Consider the following 19,976-nt stretch of genomic DNA (forward strand, 5'->3'; position numbering starts at 1 on the left):
GTACACCTAGAGTAGCTATTACAATAATTTTTGGAGAGCTCTATCCAAAGAGTACTGCAATGTACATACATTCATCAGTTCACAACACCAGTTAACTGACCCAGTTAAGAGTGTATTAAAAACAAAAAAACACTACTGCAATATTAAGTGTGTTCATTTAGTCTCTAGACATAAGGAAATGCAAAATGAAGGTTCATTAGCAGCACTAACTTCTGCATTTCGTGACGTAAATACTAAGCTATACATTTAACTAAAAAGAACCTCAGCAGAAATGGAAAAATACTGCATATGTACAGTTCAGTTGAGTTAAATTTGATATTGGAATTTTAACTTTTGCATTCCTGACTTGCAGTGACTTTCTGAGCAACTTCAACTTAGTATCCACATAGATTTTTACCTTTAATTTTGTAAGCATTTTCTTTAAAATTAAGAAATGCTTGAAGTGGCATAAGCACCTAAACTGTCCCAGTTACTGAAGAGGGCATACCTTTTTAACTGCCTTTCATATTTACAGTGCCATACATGCATAATGTAAACTGTTTGAAAGCCTTACAGTAGCATAAAGTTTTTACAGCCCAGAAAGCCCTTAAGGCAGCATAAATGCTTAAGATGCCTCATAGCAGAATAAGTGCCTGCGCCACCTCAAATCCTTCACATGATATAAACTTTAGGAATAAGTACCTAAACTGCTAATAGCATACAATACACTGGTAAGTGCTTTAAGTCCTTAAGGCTGAATTGTACCTGTTGCCGTTCATTGAAAAATGAACACTTGGTACATTAGGATCACATTTAATAGATGTCCATACAGGAAGAAGGGAAAAAGAAAAAAAAGCAAAGCAGATGTGCTCTTCTGAATAAGTGTGAATACCCACATCTTGCTGAATGTTCTGCTGCATGGAACAATTTCCTGTTGTTCATAACTTCATTATCTAAAGTATTTTGTTTTTCATAGTTGGCTATGTACTCTTCAATGAAGATTCGTTGAATGCCAATTTTCAGATGTCCAAGATCAGTCATTTTTGAGTTATCTGTATGTGTAAGTGGGATGGGAATTGTGACCATTTAATAAAACAAGGGTTTGGTTTTTTAATTTTCAATTAAACTTAAAAGTGGATGAAATGATTCTGCTCAGCCTTTTGTAAACAAACAAAAACCTCTTTAAGCAAAGGAAAATTCAGCCCCAAATGTGAAGTTATCTGTAAGTTACATTTATGTGAAAATGGTCTTATCACTGAAACTTGATATGCTATACACCTTTAAATGTAATAGAAAATCAACCTTGACAAGGCCTTCAGCTCATAACAAAATGTGTTTTTTATCCCTTCTCTTCCTCTTGTAGCTGTATGCTATTCCTTGGTTTCTCACAATGTTTACACGTGAGTATATATTTTTTTCCTTTGGTTAAATATAAACACTATATGTTTAACTTCTCCCATTTCTCCATACAATATACATTTCAGTTTAAAAGGGAAGAATATAGAGCCTTCACTCCTAGATGGCTAGTTCAACTTCACCCCAGGTTAACTGGAGTCCATTTGGGCTTCGGTTTTGTACACTGAAAACCAGTCTTCTCAGTTCCATGCATCTATGAGAAAACCAGCCTCTTCCAGCTTTAGGGGAGAAAACAACTCCCATTTCAGAGATCTCAGTTACGTGTTCAGGCTTCCCCTAGTTGTAATTTGACAGACCTATCCTCCATGAACTTATTTAATTATTTTTTGAACCAAGTTATACATCCCAGTATCCATGGCAATGAATTCCACTGCAATATGTCAAGAAGTACTGCCTTATGTTTGTTTTTAAAGCTGCTGCCTACTAATTTAATCAGGTGATCCCTAGTTTTGTGTTATGTGAAGAGGTAACACTTCCCTATTCGCTTTCTCCATACTGTTCCTGATTTTATAGATCTCTGTTGTGTCATACTGTATATCAAGGGTGGGCAAACTTTTTGGCCTGAGGGCCACATCTGGGTATGGAAATTGTATGGCGGGCCACTAATGCTCACAAAACTGAGGGTTAGGGTGCAGGGGGGTGGTGTGGGCTCCGGCTGGGGATACGGGCTGTGGAGTGGGGCTGGGGATGAGGGGTTGGGGGTGTAGGAGGGTTCTCCAGGCTGGGACGAGGGGTTTGGAACGCAGGAGGAGGATCAGGGCTGGGGCAGGAGTTTGGGGCACGGGAAGGGGTCAGGGTGCAGGCTCCGGGCAGTGCTTACCTCAAGCAGCTCCCAGAAGCAGCAGCATGTCTCCCTTCTGGCTCCTATGCGGAGGCGTGGCCAGGCGGCTCTGCGTGCTGCCTGCGTGGCCAATGGGAGCTGTGGAGGCAGTGCTTGGGGTGGGGGCAGTGTGCGGAGCCCCCTGGCTGCTCCTATGCATAGGAGCTGGAGGGGGGACATATCGCTGCTTCTGGGAACCGCACAGAGTGGGGCAAGCCCCAGACCCTGCTACCCGACTGGAGCACCCAAGCGGGGTAAGCCCCAGACCCCGCTTCCCAGCGGGAGCTCGAGGGCCGGATTAAAACGGGCCATAGTTTGCCCACCCCTGCTCTAAATAGATTCCATGACAACTGGTACTTTTTCTTATTCCTGAAACCAGGGATCAGTACAGAAAGAGGAAGCCCTTTCATATATAATTTGTCACATTTAAAAAAAAATAGAGCCAATTTTTTTGAAGTGAGAAAATGATAGCAACTTTGTTGTGTTAAAGGCCAGCATATGCAAATACACCTTAATTGTATAAACCAGTACTTTACTATTACACAGATCTGTTACTACTCTACCATGATTTTATGTTGTTCATTGGACAAAAGGAGTATTGTACCTGGGAAAGGTTAAATGATGGAGATGATTCTATATGGAGATAATGCATTCTTTCAATTGTAAAGTAGGAATAATCCAATATACTTCCTCCTCCCCTCTGAGATATGTTTTCCAATTTCATATCAGATGGTATTGGAGTTATTTAAAAAAATAATTGATCAGTTTTCCTATTAGGAAAAGAATGTGAGTTTTATATACTGATGAAATATCAAAGAGTTAAAGATTGCCTGTGAAATAAAGCAGTGTTGTCTATTGACTACTATTGGTCCATTCAGTTAAACCTTTTGTGAGCCTAGCAATTCTACCCATTTTTCCTCTAATCACAAATAGTTGTTAATAAAATTATTTAAGCATGTTGGATTAGGATAAAGGTATCCAGAGTATTTTATGCACAGATTGCCATTAGTCCTTTTTTCCTGAAAGAAAAGGTTCAGAATGTCTTCAAAGGAGAAAAATCGCTTCTGAAAGCTCAGTCAGCTAAGAAGTATGGCATACATTTGTTTTTCACTCTCCCTTCTCCCCACCTCCGGTAGTATACTCATGCATAATTAAAGATGGTTCCAAAAGAGAGAGAAATATCACTAAAGTGTGTACTTAGGACCAGAAAAGAAAATAATCCATAGAAGTAGATATTTAATATTGAAATGAAGTGTTGATTGCCATAGGGAGTAATAAATCTACATATGAAAACAAATCTGTAGCTAAACAAGTTTAGTCTTGTTTGTTCCCAAATTAAAAAGCAGTAACCTTGAGGCAACATTAAAACTTACAGAAGGTTAGTCATGTATATTTTTAATCCTTAACATTGTTTGTTATAATTAATATTTTGTTGCCTGTGACATCTTGCAGACGTCTTTCCACTGCACAAGATTTTTCATCTGTGGGATACGTTACTGCTTGGCAATTCTTCCTTCCCATTCTGTATTGGAGTGGCTATTCTGCAGCAACTGCGGGACCGGCTTCTGGCTAATGGATTCAATGAATGCATTTTGCTCTTTTCAGATTTACCAGGTATATAAATGGCAATTTTTTTTCTTTTCTGGTGTCCTATTTTTAAGCATTCTGTTGAATGTGTGTATGTTTATGTCAAATCTTTTATAGGTTTGGAAAATTAGGCTTTTGTGAACCTATGATAGAGTGTTTGGGGCCTGGATCACAGCCCACTGAAGTCAAGAAAGTCTCCGTTGTCTTCAGTGGTGCTTGGGTAAGGTCCATTATCAGGGTTCCAGTAAAGCATGGAGAACTCAGTCAAGTTTAGAATAATTTAGAATAATTAATGAGTTGAAAAATTTAAATCACTGGTTGACATACGACAAACAGGAAGTGGTACAATTAGTCAAATTTATCCTTAATGAATTACGCATTCAGCTTTGCTCCATCTGGTATTACTGTGGTTATTTCATTATATGATGTTAGCTCTATTCTTCCCTCCTTCAGGAGTACATTTCTTGCTACAGGAGCAGTCACTAGAGCAGAAATACAAAAAGTAATTTAAAAGCCAATAAAGAAGCACTGTTTAAAGCAGTCTGCACTTGAAATTTAAAACTCATAAGAGACTGTTTACATAGAAGTGCAGGCTACCCCAGGTTCCTTTAGCCACTGGTCAGCAGCTCTGCCCTCTTATTCAATGGATACTGATGTGACTTAGCTCAGTACAAACAACTTGTGTCTCCTGAAAATATAACAGTCCAGCATGAGGCTTCAACCTTACTTCTGAGCAAAAACTTTATTAACTATTAATTAACTATTAATTTTGTCATGAATACCCCAGTCCTATAAACACACACATGCTTAAACTTTACTACTGTGAGCAAATGAAATCAGCGGGACTACTCACAATAATAAGATTAAGTAAATTCATAAGTATTTACAGGATCAGGGCTTTAAGATAGTAAACTTCTCAAAACAGGGAGCTGCAGGTTAAATAAAAATTGTTTTTTTAAAGAAACAAGAACAAAATCAGATTTTATGTAAACCTTAATTTAATTTGATATCGTGTTCCATATTATATTTTAATTCCTTCTGCATTCTTGGTCAATTCAAATGCCTTTCTTAAAGTTTAAGAATATCCTTTGAAGTTCTGGAAGGTGTGGGCCAGTTCAAAGGATCTCCTTCTCCCATTCTGTAGCTGTTTGGCTAAATGCTTTGGCTAGAGCTCAGTTCAAAAATATTTTAATTACTTTCTTGCCCAGGTCATTTCTCCTGATTTATTTCCCTGAGTGTATCTTAAGTATATTTTTCAATTAATCTTAAACCAAATAAATTGTTTTTATGTTCTTATAGGTGTACTGTACATTCTAATAGCATTGTGTATGAATAAGAAGTTATTAGTTTTCATAGTACTGTAGACCTGAAATATGCTTATGACTCCTTTTTATGATAACCATTTTCAAATTATGGAGTATTGTAAGGATTTTTGGAGATTTAAAGTACTATATTGTCTATTGACAATTGAAATATTGTCTAATCTTATGGTTTATGACCCTGACATTATTTAGGATTATTGTGATTTATTTTGTGTGGTGCAAGATTTCCAGAAACCATAAATATGTTATGTTCAAAGCACTTTTAAAACTTTACTAATTTTGTAATAAAATATTTGATACGTCAAGTAAGAACGCTGTCCACCACACCCTGTGTTAGAACACATTAAATATAGACTACACCAGGAATTATTACTTGTCTTTCTATTCAGAGAAATAAGGAGTCACCAATGTACATATACTGGGGGGAAAAAAAGAGAGACTATATGAAACATCTGAACCTGTTTTTGAAGATTAAAAATACATATTTAGAACCATAATATGTGAAGAGCTCCATTAATAGTAACTGTTGCTGAAAACCCTTGGTGCTCCAAGGTGTCTGTAAGAGTGCTATGTAAGAGTGCATTGGATAGAATATGTGACCCTTTGTTATTAATATACAGATTTTGAGAACTCAGTGAGCTTTTATTTAAATTATAAACAAGAAAATGTTAAAACACTACCATCTTACAACTTTGAGGAGCAATAAAATAGACTTAGACTGGAAAGCAAGTCATTTTCATTGGCAGCCTGATAAGCCATTCAGGAATTTTAGGCTGCCGAGTAACAACTGATTTTAGATTGAAATTATTGCAGATGTGTTAAACAGTGTCATTTTTTTCTCCTCAGAGTGACCCAGTTTTAGGTGAAAGTTGTCTATGAATTAGTCTCAGAAAAATTTCAACCATGGCATAAAGGTTATTTCAATCAAAATAATGAATACCCTGCTTGAGGCATACAGGTGACTAAGAGCATAATGAGGCTAGTTCTTTAAACCAAAAATAAGAATTATGTAGGAAAGTCAGACATATAACCATAATCATTACATGTTAAGAGAAGATACTGATTATTTAAGTTTTTTGCTACACTAATGGTGTATTTTATTTCCAAATAATGCTGATATTGTCTGTCTTTATGATTATCTTACTGTTGTTGTATTTTTCAGAAGCCAATTTGGGTTGCGTTTTGAATTCACTTCAGAACTCTAAGCGATACTGTGTTATTACCTACAATATTTTCTATGGTACAAAAACCCCCAACTCATTCAACCTGCATTTGTTATCACCTATTCCTCCTTTTAAAATGCTTCTCAGAGGTTACCTGACATGTTACCATGCTACTGCAATTTGGTTCCTCCAGTAACATCAGAAAAATTAATAATAAAACTCTGTTAACAAGTAGCTTGGTATAATGTGATACACTGCAGTTAGCAAGGATATGTCATAATTAAAATTTATTAACATACCCATATTGGCAGTCTGTGAACTATGACTAGGCTCATGGGTGTTCGTGGCAGCTTGAGGCAAAATTAAATATGGGCAGACATGAATGCAGTTGACGTTGTATTCTATATCTAAATTATAGAATCATAGGGTTAGAAGGGACCTCAAGGGCCATCTAGTCTAACCCCCAAGAGCAGAAGCCACCTTCCCCAGGCCAGTGAGTAATAATGCAATTTCCATAGCTGTTTGGGAAAGTTAACAATGCCAGTAAAAGGAGGGGCATATGTAATGCCATCCTCTGTGTGAGACAGGATCCCTGGGTTGCAACCTGGAGCTGGGGTTCCACTGTGCCCTCTTAACTCTCCAGCCTATCACCGTGCTTTGCTAGTGACAAGCAGCAAACCCCTCCAGGTGCTGTTATCACTCAGTACAACAGCATGTGGAGCCCCACACCCTGCTAAATTGCATGAATGTTCCCTGAACCCCTCATGAATCATGCAGTAAAAGGCACCAGCAAATCATAGAATCATAGACTATCAGGGTTAGAAGGGACCTCAGGAGGTCATCTAGTCCAACCCCCTGCTTAAAGCAGGACCAATCCCCAACTAAATCTCCCAAGCTACCAACCTTGCACCCCAGAACTGTACCATCTTGCCCTGGTCAGAAGTCTGACCAGTGTATATTCATTACAGCAGATCATGACCTTTTATATGATGTCTTACATGGCATGTTTCGTATGAAATATCATACCCATATATAAATGATGGATATGGGCATTACAGGGTGATACTTTGAGGTACAGCGTGTCACTATATGATACTTGAAAATTATCTGAAAACTTTTTACAAAGGCAATGACTTTCTTGATGTGTTGGCTGTGTATTGTTTCCTATGATGGACAGTGCTTGGTATTTTTTGGGAGATCTATTTATAACTGAAGTTATCTAATCATTTTATGCAGCTTAGATCATATGGCTTCGAAGTAAAGTTAACCTTTCTGAGCAGAGAGAGAAACAGGCTAATTAAAAATACTTTAATTTTGGAAACATACCACCAGTAAATCACATTTTAGGGTTTGGGAGTTTTATTTGGTAATCCATCTTTGTAAATGCATTAAGTGTTTGTTTCTAACAGTCATTTGAAATTGACTGTATATGAAGGGAGTGTTCCTCCGTAAAGGGTTTAAAAAAGTCTGATTTCATCCTTCTGTATTTTGTTCTAAAAATGAGTATTGCTCTTTTGCTTGTCTGTAAGCTTTCAGTTCTTACAGCTGTCAAGCAGTTTATATCACATTACTCAAATAATACCTATAGTAAACCATTAAGACGCCACAGCACTGAGAGAGCCTGTATTGTGTAATATCACAGTTTGTTAAAGTTTTGAATCCTGCATCTGACAGCATTATACTCTAAGCTAAACTATCTGAACACTGATCTTACTAATGGAACCCATAACATTACAGTGTTTACCTCAAGACAAGAAAAAATTAAAATGTTGGAAATAACCCCCACACAGATATTTGGCCTTATTGTAAGGGTAGGTGCTAGCCATATTCTTGATTAGGACAGTACATATTTGTCATCAAAACACATTTCATTGGCTCATCCATTTCCTCCCAGAATTTCTTGTCTTGTAACCAACAAGCAGCATCCCAAGCTCACTGTTATCCATCCCCTTTTCCTATACTTGCATGCATGCATGTCTAGCATTTTGGGCAGACCTGTCTCCTACAGTTTCTGACAACTCTGTCAGCTTATCAGGGTTTCTGTCTCATTCTCTAACTTTCTATGCCTATAATTGTAGGTAGAACACAAACTAGATATGACTATGCTACTTAGTTCAAGGTGGACTTTTTTATTTTCTGAGCAAGTCAATCATGTTATTCATAAGACTTGTAATTAACGTTAGTATTGCAATTTTGTAGGAGCAGCAAATTTATGACCAGTCAATAAGCACTTCACATTCTTTGGTAATCTATGCAGTTTTAGCGTAATAGTAATTTCCTCATATGTTAGTAATTAGTGTTACAAGTTTCTGACCAGATTTTTTTTTTTTTTTAACTACCATGTATCCTGACTGGAATATCTAGTTTTAAAGGGATACTGACAAGGCTGGTACAATATATATAAAATTAGATTAACTTAGTTTAAGTTTATGGGAATGTTTATGCATTTTATGTTGTCTTTCTGCCTACTCCAATGCTTGCTTTCAGAAAGAACATACAAATATGCAAAAGTCCTCTTCTCTTTTTGCGACTTTAGTGCAACACAGGTCCCTGGGTTTCTTATTTATTCCAATAATATAAGCATCAGAAAAACATCCATTGACCAAAAAACAAGGCCAACCTTTCAGCTGCAAACTCTTTGTTTTGTTTGTAGAATGTGAGAATTTGAGATTTAGAACAATTCAATTCCAGACTATCCAATGGTGTGTATGCACAAGGAGACAGAGATAAGGTTGTACAGATAAACACAGCTTTGGCATTAGAGTGCTTAACTGTGAAGCCTTAACATAGGTGTGATGGATTTGGAGTTGCCTGTAATTTATTATTACTGTATCTTGACCAGGCTACTATTTTTTTTTACTGTATATGCATATATTGAGTAATGTCATTAGCAGACACAAGGCCTAAAACTGAAGGGGGTGCACTCAGAGAGGGACCGAAGAAGGGTCAAAGGTTCAGCTAGTCATGAATCATGACAATAGGTCATTCCTCCAGAAACTCAGTTATTCGAATATTAATAATTGGATGTAGTTAAAGCTGCTAACTGTTGTTCAAAAATTGACTTACCATAGATGCTCAGTGCATTGGTGGTGAGGGCCGAATAAACACCTAGATAGATCTCACAGCTCTAAAAGAACCCAAATACTAAAAAACTATGGAAATTCTAAACCGAGGTTACATAAACAATTCTAACATGCACATTTTCACTGATGGAACCAGAACTAGCTACTAAAGATACTTGCACATCAGAGCTTGGCTGCACACCTTATGGTGAGAATCTCTCCCTTGTGGTAAGCCACAACCTAACTTATAATTTCCTGTCTTCCTGGACATCCTCTGCTCACCCCTATCCATGATCCAGGTCTAACTGCAGAAGTCTGTCAAAGGCACAGACAGCTATCCAGTGGTGAGCTAGAGCCGGTTCCCAAGAACCGGTTGCTAAAATTAGACCTCCGTGGCGAACCGGTTGTTAAAGGGCCAGAGAATGGGCAAAGAACTCTGGTCCACAGGCCGGACCATCCTGTTGCTCCCAGGATTCCCAGCTGGGGAGGCTGAGGCCCCCCCGGCCTCTCCCCCGCTTCCCCCCAGCTGCAGCATGGTCAGCCGCCGGCACCAGTTGAGCAGCTCAGCTGAGCTCAGGAGTCATCCTGCTGCTGCTTTTTGAGCGGCCCGGCAAGGTGTGTGTGTGTGTGTGTGTGTGGGAGTTGCTGCAAGCTCCAGGGCTGGCCAGAGGGGAGGGGGCAAGTGGAGCAATTGGCCCGGGCCCTGCAAGGGCCCCCGACCCCGCGAGGATGTCTCCCCCGGGCCTTCCCCCGCTTCCCCCACCCCACAGAGCCGCAGCGTTGCCAGCAGCTGGGCAGCTCAGCTGAGCTCTGGGCTGCCAGCAAGGTAAGGGGGGAGGGGCTGCGAGCTGCAGGGGTGGGGGAGAAGTGGAGCAATTTGCCCCGGGACCCCAGCCCCACGAGGATCTCTCTTCCCCCCCCCCCCCCCACCCCGCAGAGCTGCAGCGTGGCCAGCAGCTGGGCAGCTCAGCTGAGCTCCTGAGTCGTCCTGCTGCTTTCAGCTGCCGGCAAGGTAAGGGGGGGGGGAGGGGAAGTGGGGCAATTTGCCCCAGGCCCTGCAGGGGCCTCCGGCCCCACGAGTATGTCTCCTCCCCCTCCCCCTTAAATCAGAACTTTTTATAGGGAACCGGTTGTTAAGATTTTGGCAGCTCATCACTGCAGCTATCCAATGCCCAGCTCCCATTGAGTTTGTGGCAGATGAGTGCCCAACTTCCTTTTCTGCCTTTTGAAAATTTCCCCAATAAGAATTAAGATTTTAATTGTGAGGTAATTAAAATGCAACACTCTAAGCAGCTCGTGTAGCTCTAATCAATAACACTGAAGATTGTTTTATATTAATAAATGCCTGTATATTGTGCAGAAATCTGCATATGTGAGAAGTTTGAAGTTTATAGAGTATTTAATTTTAAAGTTAGGGGTTGAAGAATCATGACAGTATTTTTACTTTTTTTTAAAGGGCTTATTTAAACTTTTTACACTACATTTTAAAAAAAATCTTTAAAAATTTCCTCCTTTAGATTCAGGGGCAAAGGGAAGAGAAGATTAGAACAAGTCTTTTAATAATGGAGCTCTTGTCACACCTTAACTATGCAGTCACAACAGGCATCTCCGAAATAATGTTCCCAAGCTCAAGAAATTTGCCTCTTGTGCAAAACGTTTTGCAAGGTGATTGTCTCAGAGTTAGTGGCGCTATCCTGCTCTACCAAATGACTGTATACCTGTGAAGAAAAAAACAATTTTGGACTCTGTCAAATACATACATATGCAGTAGCCATGGTATAATACTATACTTGGGTAGTTTCATATAAAAAATTAGATTGAAAGACAACAACCATCAGACTATAAGACAACAAAAAATGCTGCATTCTTTATTTTTCCGTTTCAAGAAGAAGAAACAGTCTGGATTGATATTTTTGAAAACATCTTGGTCCCACATGTTCCCAGTACCTTTTTTGTGTTTGATGGCTTTGTTGAGATGCAAGTGGTGGGCGTGTTTATAAAGCAATTTATGAAGATTCATCACTGATAAATAATCGAATTTGTGAAACAGAAACCATGCATATCTGCCAATAATTCTTTTTTATGACTTGTTGGCAGAAATGGGGTGGAGAGCTGGCTTTGGTACAGGAGCAGAGCGATTTGTTAGTGCACACCTGCTCACCAAGGATGTTCTGTAGTGTCAAAGCCTGCAAGATTGATGTAAATTTACCTGAAGCTGCAACTCCTTTAATTATTCACATTTTCCACTTGTAGCTACATGATGTTCTTGCAGCTCTATTTATAGCTTTCACTATGATGGGATTAAAAAGCAAAGGAAAAACACTAAAGAAACATCCATTCTTTTATTTTTATTTGTGCTTCTTTTACTGTGTAGTTATTACTGGCAGAAAAAAAATCACATATATACTCTTTTCTAAAAGACAGCTCTAGCTAAAAGGCATATTCATTTTAAAGTAGGTTGCTAGACAGTAAACAAGGAAAAAGTCATTACGTAGCTAGAGCCTTCTTTAAAACAGCTCTTGTTGAGCAGGTTACATCTCTCCTGTTTTGATACTAGCTCTGCATTTTCTTTATAGCAAAAGGAAGAATGTGTTAATGGAATTATCAGTGGTTCTCAACTGGGGATCCCTTGGTGGGCCACCAGCAGGTTTCAGGGGGGCTGCCAAAATAAACCAGAGAGCAGTGCCAGCATTATACTCGCTGGGGCCAGGGCAATTGCTCTGCCACTTAGCTTCACGTGGCCACCTATGGCGTGGGGTGCTGGGCAATTGCTCTGCTTGCTGCCCCCTAATGCCGGCCCGGGCTTTTAAACTACTGAAAAACAGTTGTTATGGCACAGGTGGGCCATGGAATTTTTATAGCATGTTAGGGGGAAGGGGGGGCTCAGAAAGAAAAGCGGGGGCTGAGAACCCCTGGGATACGTGACATCGATTTATTAGGGCTAAGGAACAAAACATGCACAGCCAACAAAACGTGGAAAGTGAAAGCTGTCAAACCTATCGGTAGCCCTAGGCATGGGTAGAGAGCAGAAAATTTCTTGTTACTTTGATTTCATTTAATTTTGCTGAAAAGTAGGTGATTTTGACAACAGAAACATTTCAGAAAAGTCTTCCTTCCCCTTACTCCTCCTTCCCCATTTTCTGTTTCATTAATTTTTTAGGTGCATTGATCCTGGTTCAGTCCCTTACTGAAATGATTTTTTTAAAGTGTTTGCAATCTATTCTTATTCCGTTGTAATCATGGGAGTTGTGCCAATAGAGCAGGTCCATAATATATTCATTATTTAAATCTTCATTACTCTGAATGTTTGTTGGTTTATTACATAAATATATGAAGTCATATGTTTTTCTCCTGAATGAGACTTTAGTACTGTATTTCCATATTGAGAAGAATGTCAGAATGATCTCACTGTGAAAGTAACATACAGCTACAGTGAATCCTGCCAGGAAGATGAAATTGACAGTGTCACCAGTTCTGTGTATTAGTACACAAATAGAACAGAAATTACTGATATGATTTTAACCGCAACAACTGTAACTAAATGAGATTAAGTACATGGGAAAGGTGCTATGTATAACCTGAAAAGCACATGCTTTGAGGTTTCTCTAAGAAACTAGGTTGAGTGTTTCCAGAAAGTACTGTATAGAAAGCACATTTAACTCGCATTGTGAGATGCCTTTTTTCCTTCTAAATATGTGTTTGGGCCCAGGCAGCTGTAGTGTGAAGGTGTTAAAATTCCTTGCTGGAATTTATAGATCTGTATTTCACTGCAATTTTTTGTGTTTGTCATGGATAAAGAGAGAGAGTCTGTTGTCACAAAAAATTAACAATAATATTAAAATGGGAGCAGCACAGCAGTGTGAGAGGGAGCCTGTGACTCTAGGCTAAACAAAGGACTGAAAAACAAGGTCTTCTGCATTCTATTCTAAATTCTAACACCAACTCCCTCCTAAGTCACTTTAACTTTTCTGCTTTACTTTTCCAGTCTGTGAAACTGAAACCTGCACTCAAAGAAATGACCAAACTCTCTCCTCCCTAAAACCTCATGAGACTATTCAGTTTCTCCTCTCCCCACTGTATACCTTTCATATCTTGTTCTGCAGGTCCCCAAATCATAGATATGCTTGCTAGTAACCAGCCCCAACAGTATCCTGGCAGACAATGGTTTTCCTGGAATGGAGAAGTGTAAAAATCCCAGTAGCCATTATGGGCTCAGTCAACTTTGTTGAAATAAAGTTGTGGAGAAATTGATTATTGGGCAGATCATTAGTGAAAAGGTTCCAGGAGAGATGATACCATTCCACCAAATGTTAAGACGCCTACAGAGGGCCAGGTGGAACCTAGGAATAGAGGTGATGGAACACTTACCCAACAGAGTTTGCTTCTTATGTTTCAGGGTCTGCTGTAATTTTTGTGAGACGGAAAGAATCAATTTTTGCTTATTTCATCACTGCTCAACCTTTTTTGCACAGTGCCATGCTAGTGATTGCAAGGGCCTTGGACCATCATTTGGTATTAATTTATATTCTGCTGTAGTGTCTAGGCACAATAGAAGGAACTAAAGCAGAGCAGCAGCCTTAACCTGTTCTGTCTGCAAGAAAAAAGGTCAGTTCTCTAACCTGATGAGTTTTCTTGTACGTAACACTGTATCAGGCATAAGTAATACATGAAATTAGAGAACTTTTGAGACTCTTATCCAAATGACCTGGGGCCTCCTGTCAGCATCTGAGTCCTGTTCTAGATCTCTTTCACTCAATGAACAGCACTAATTCTGAGGTTTCCTTACAATTACAAACTTATCTAAGATGGCCTTGATTAAATTGTAAAGTGATGTAAACAAAATATCTAGAAAGTCTCTGACTAAATATGTTTACAGATGGACACTCTTCATTACTTCTGTGGGTTTATGGTAGCCATTCATTGATTTTATTGCAAATTAAATATTGGTATGGGTGGGGGTGTAGCTTGTTCAGGAAGGACAGGCAGGATAAAAAGGGAGGCAGTGTTGCATTATACATCAACAACATACACTTATTCTGAGGCCCAAAGGGTGAGAGGCAGACCAATTGAAAGTCTCTGGGTAAAGATAAAAGGGGTAAAAATGGGGGAGACATCAGGATATGGGTCTACTATACACAGCCAAATCAGGAAGAGAAGGTGGAGGAGGCCTTTCTAGAACAAACAACAGAAATATCCAAAACACAGGACTTTGAAGTAATGGGGGATTTTAAATACCAAAACATATTTTGGAAAAATAATCTGGCAAAACACAAAATTTCCAAAAAGTGCTTGGAATGTATTGGGGCAACTTTTTGTTTCAGAAAGTGGAGGACGTAAACAGGAGAGCATCTATTTTAGACTTGATTCTAAGCAACAGGGAAAAATTGGTTGTGACTCAGAAAGCGGAAGGCAATTTGGTTGAAAATGATCATGAAATAATAGATTTCATACTTCTAAGAAAAAAGAGAGAGAGAGCAGTGCATAAGAACGGCCGTACTGGGTCAGACCAAAGGTCCATCTAGCCCAGTATCCTGTCTACTGACAGTGGCCAAGCCAGGTGCCCCAGAGGGAGTGAACCTAACAGGTAATGATCAAGTGATCTCTCTCCTGACATCCATCTCCACCCTCTGACAGACAGAGGCTAGGGACACCATTCCTTACCCATCCTGGCTAATAGCCATTTATGGACTTAACCTCCACGAATTTATTCAGTTCTCTTTTAAACATTATTATAGTCCTAGCCTTCACAACCTCCTCAGGCAAGAAGTTCCACAAGTTGACTGTGCGCTGTGTGAAGAAGAACTTCCTTTTATTTGTTTTAAACCTGCTGCCCATTAATTTCATTTGGTGGCCCCTAGTTCTTGTATTATGGGAACAAGTAAATAACTTTTCCTTATTTACTTTCTCCACATCACTCATGATTGTCTATACCTCTATCATATCCCCATGGGAAGAAAACCTTAGGGAATGAGGAGTTCAGGAAAGTTGGCAGTTTCTCAAGGAGACAATAATAAAAGCATAACTACAAAATATCCTGATGCAAAGGAAAGAAAGGAACAGTAGTAAGAGGCCAGTATGGCTCCATCAAGAACTCTTTAATGACCTGACAATCAAAACGGAATCTGACAAGAAGTGGAAACAAGAACAAATTGCTAAGGATCTGCACAAAAGAATTGCAGAAGCATGTAGAGACAAAATCAGAAAGGCTAAGGCACAAAGTGAGTTACACCTAGCAAGGGACATAAAAGGCAATAAAAAGAGGCCCTTTAAATACATTAAGAGCAAGAGAAAGATGAAGGAAGGTGTAAGCCCTCTACTTAACAGAGAAGGAAGCTAATAAATGTATACATCAAGAAAGTTGAAGTGTTTTAATGCCTATTTCACTTCAGGATTCACTGTAAAGGTTAATGTTGCTTAGATACTCAACGCAATATTACCCATAAGGGGGAAGGATTGCAAGCCAAAAGAGGAGAAGAATAGGTTAAAGAATATTTAGATAAGTTAGATATATTCAAGTCGGCAGGGCCTTTTGAAAGTCATCCTAGGGTATATAAGGAACTAGATGAAATAATCTCAGAACCATTAGCAATTATCTTTGAGAACTTGTGGAGAAGAGGTGAGGAGACTGGAGAAGGGCAAACATAGTACCTATCTTTAAAAAGGGGAACAAAGAGGACACTGGGAATTACAGACTGGTCAGCCTAACTTTTGAAACCTGGAAAGACACTGGAACAAATTGTTAACCAATTTGTAAGCACCTGGAGGATAATAGGGTTGTAAGGAATAGCCAACATGGATTAAGTCAAGAACAAATTGTATGAAACCAGCCTAATTTCCTTCTTTGATAGTGTTCCTGGCATAGTGGATAGGGAGGGACCAGTAGATGTGATATATCATGATTTTTAGTAAGACTTTTGATTCAGTCCCACATGACTTTCTCATAAACTAACCAGGAAAATTTCGTTTAGATTAAATTACTATAAAATGGTTGAAAGACTATACTCCGAGTAGTTATCAATGGTTCATTATCAAACTGGGAAGGTGTATTTAGTGGGATCCTTCAGGGGGTCAGTCCTGGTTCCAATATTTCAGTTAATTCTGTATTTTAATTAATGATTCGGATAATAGAGTGAACAGTATGCTTATAAAATCTGCAGATGACACCAAGCTTGGAGGGGTTGCAAGCACTTTGGAGCACAGGATTAGAATTCAAAACAACCTTGACAAATTGGAGAATTGTTCTGAAATCAACAAAGAAATTCAGTGAAGACAAGTGCAAAGTACTTCACTTAAAAAGGAAATGAACAATTACAAAATGGTGAATAACTGGCTGGGCAATAATACTGCTGAAAAAGATCTGAGGGCTATAGTAGATCACAAATGGAATATGAGTCAACATTGTAATGCAGTTGCATAAAAGGCAAACCATTATTTTGAGGTATGTTAATAGGACACAGGAGGTAATTATCCTACTGTACTTAGCACTGGTCAGGCCTCAGCTGGAGTACTGTGTCCAATTCTGGGTGCCACACTTTAGGAAAGATGTGGACAAATTGGAGAGAGGAGAGCAACAAAATTGATAAAAGGTTAAGAAAACCTGTATGAGGAAAGGTTAAATAAACTGGGCATGTTTAGTCTTGAGAAAAATAAATTTAGGGGACACCAGAAAACAGTATTCAAATATAAAGAGGAGGTAATCAAGTGTTTTCCAGGTGCACCGAAGATAGGCTTAATCTGCAACAAGGGAGATTTAGGTTAGGTATTTGGAAAAACTTTCTAACTATAAGGGTAGTTGAGCTCTGGAATAGGCTTCTAAGGGAGGTTGTGGAATCCCCATCATTGGAGGTTTTTAAGAACAAGTTAGACGAACACCTGTCAAGGATGATCTAGGTTTACTTGATGCTGCCACAGCACAGGAAGCTAGAGTTGGTGACTTCTAAAGGTCCCTTCCAGCCCTGCATTTCTTATTCTATGAACATGCCAGATGGTGGTATTTAATTTCTCATTTTAAGAATTATACACAGGCGTGTTAATGTTTTGAAAGCATAACAAATAATTGTTGGCTCCATGGATCCCTCTGATTTGATATGCTATTCATTAAATGATCAAAAACCAGCATTTAAATAGTATTTTGTGTCATGATATTAGTACTCTTAGACGTACTTTTTTCAGTTTAAGTAATTTATGTTGTATCCTTAATACAGATAGTTCAAGGAACTGCTGACACAATGGCAGTAACGAAAGAAAAGTTATTAAAAATGTTGGCATGCAAAATTGAATTGAAATTAATAGTGTTTTGCACACTGTTCATATAGCCATATGTTGTACTGTATTCAATTAAATGTGTACTATTGCTTCTTTTTTTATTTGTTTCTCCATTGTGCACACATGTATATATGAACTTGCAGTTATATGTGATGTACCTATTTGGAAAACATTTTGAGAATTAAAAAAGCAAAGTATCTTTATATGAAGGTGATTTCTACCTAATCTCAACATTTTCCTAGCTACTGCCTTCTAAAACCGTTATATCTAACTAGTAAGATTATAGTAGTTTTAGCAAACAACTTCAGCAATCAGTTAGGCTAGGAAGAAAAAGAATAAACATAAACTTATCTGCTAGTAACCCACCCTAAAATAACATTGTGATAGATGATCATTTATTCTTTATCTGTTTCAGCTACTATTATGACAGATATGTTTTTAATGGTGTACTTTTTAGACTAATATTTTCATCTTGATTCCTAATGCCTGAGTTGCCATCTCCATTCTCAGTATAGCATCTGGCAGCAAAACAAATCAGAGGTTGAAGATTTTGGTGTGCTCATTGTGGCCCTACATCCTAATTTTTAGCTCAATTATTTTTCTGCCTCAGAGAGAGAAGTAGTTCTAAACGCCTTCACTTCTTTTAATTCACCAATCGGGCTGAACAGCGCACCAGAAAAAAAAAGCCCTAAAATGCAGAGCCTCAATGATTGGTTTGGCCTGCAAGGATTTGGACTGATCTGGGAAGACTTCCAGCCAGCTGGATTCTCCTGAGCCTTCTTCCCAATTATGCACTAAGACTACTGTCCCTCCATGTAGGATCCATGCCACAGCTCAGGTGACCAATACCAGTGGTATTGCAGCCCCTACTTGTCTTCGGCTAGAGACCTGATGTCTGGCTGGCATGATCTTTGTGATAGGCATGATGAGCTTTGAAACCAAGCACACTCCCGATGGGGGCCTCTATGCAGGGTAGAGTTGGGGGAAGTAGAATGTCCTGATGGCTAATGGCTGAAGTAAGCCTCATTTAATATTTAGAATTTACAGATTTCCACACACAAGAACAGTCAGTCTGGAATTTTTTCTCCATTCCTTTCCAAGAAGGAGGGCAGTTTCTGAGATGCACCTGTGGAGCCTGCAGACTCCCAAAAGTCAGTGAGAATATTTAAATATGAAGATATAGCCTACCTTTATTAACTCTTTTCTAACACCCACCAGTTAAATCCAAAGGGCCCCCCTGGAGAAACTATTCCCAGTCCATCAGGCCGTCACTTCCCAAGGGTCTGTACCCAGAAACATCCAGATATAATTTTTTTTGCCACAACCGGCCTTTGAACTGTGTTCATTTCTGGACAATTTATAATATGCTGGGGGCACAATCCTATGGTTGATTCCTTTGTTTCTGGGTTCAACTAATCATCTATTCCCATTTAAAAAAAAAAAAAAAAAAAGCAATTCCTCTTCTCCCGATGTTGTAGACAGAAAGACTGATGGCTCCTTAAGGAAAAAGAATATTACTCTTCCCTCACAACAGTCCAGAACTGAGCATTCTATATGCAGCTAAGAATCTGAGTATATCTTTAAGCTCAGATCCCATCCTCACCTACCAGCCAGAGTGAGAGATTTAAAAAACAAACAAAAGAAAAGGAGTAAGTCTGGTGACAACTTTTATCCATGATGCATGAGAATTATGTCATCATGCCAGGCCATGAGAGATGAAGAGCAAATGGTGATTAACAAAGCAGTGGAGACAGACAACTACACAATATGTTCCCAAATGCAGAAAGTAAACTTAATAAAAGAGGACATTGTTTTTCTCTGGCCTTTCAGTACAGTCCTCAAGCATTGTTAGCACTAATAATGAGTAAATAAATATCAGACAGAAATGTGATTTTGTTTTAAATTGATTGTGTCCCTTTCATCATGGTACCTTAGTATTTTTGTATGGCATATATAGGTAGCTTTTAATCTTTTATCTCTGTGCTGTCATCTCTACAGAAAGGTCACAAGATCAAGCTGTCTGACCTGTTCAACTCCTTTGCTTGCAGCCTGGTGGTGTCCTTGGCCACATAAGTGTTAGGTGTTTGTGGGTGTCCGCGGGGGGGATGGGGGCAGGACAGTAATAGAATGCTTGTGAGAGAGAGGTCAAACCACAATCTTAACCTTAGCTTTTCTCCAAAATAAGTAGATGCAATTGATCTTGTCCACACTACTTCTTGACATCTGTGTCCTCTTCCCAAAGGAAAAAGTTTCTGAGATGGATTAAATTGTGCACAAAGACCTATTCAGTATAATTCTTCACTAAATAAATACCATTTATGTCAGGATTTGCTTCAGTAATCGTTTGTTCAGCACACTTTTT

The 19,976-nt window shown here is 38.9% G+C and overlaps 1 protein-coding gene across 4 annotated transcripts in view; it reads left to right on the forward strand.

The window, feature by feature from the left end:
* The window catches only part of TBCK (TBC1 domain containing kinase), a 172,628-nt gene that overhangs the window by 86,609 nt on the left and 66,043 nt on the right, over positions 1 to 19,976 (forward strand). For 3 of the 4 annotated variants that reach the window (XM_039539380.1, XM_039539379.1, XM_039539382.1), the window contains exons 21-22: positions 1,343 to 1,379; positions 3,668 to 3,829. The exons of the other annotated variant lie outside the window; for it this stretch is intronic. In XM_039539380.1, coding sequence (XP_039395314.1) covers positions 1,343 to 1,379; positions 3,668 to 3,829 — 199 coding nt within the window. The remainder of the gene's footprint in view (positions 1 to 1,342; positions 1,380 to 3,667; positions 3,830 to 19,976) is intronic. 4 annotated transcript variants of the gene reach the window in all.

The sequence above is a fragment of the Mauremys reevesii genome, linkage group 5 (assembly GCF_016161935.1).
Source record: "Mauremys reevesii isolate NIE-2019 linkage group 5, ASM1616193v1, whole genome shotgun sequence".
NCBI lineage: Eukaryota > Metazoa > Chordata > Testudines > Geoemydidae > Mauremys > Mauremys reevesii.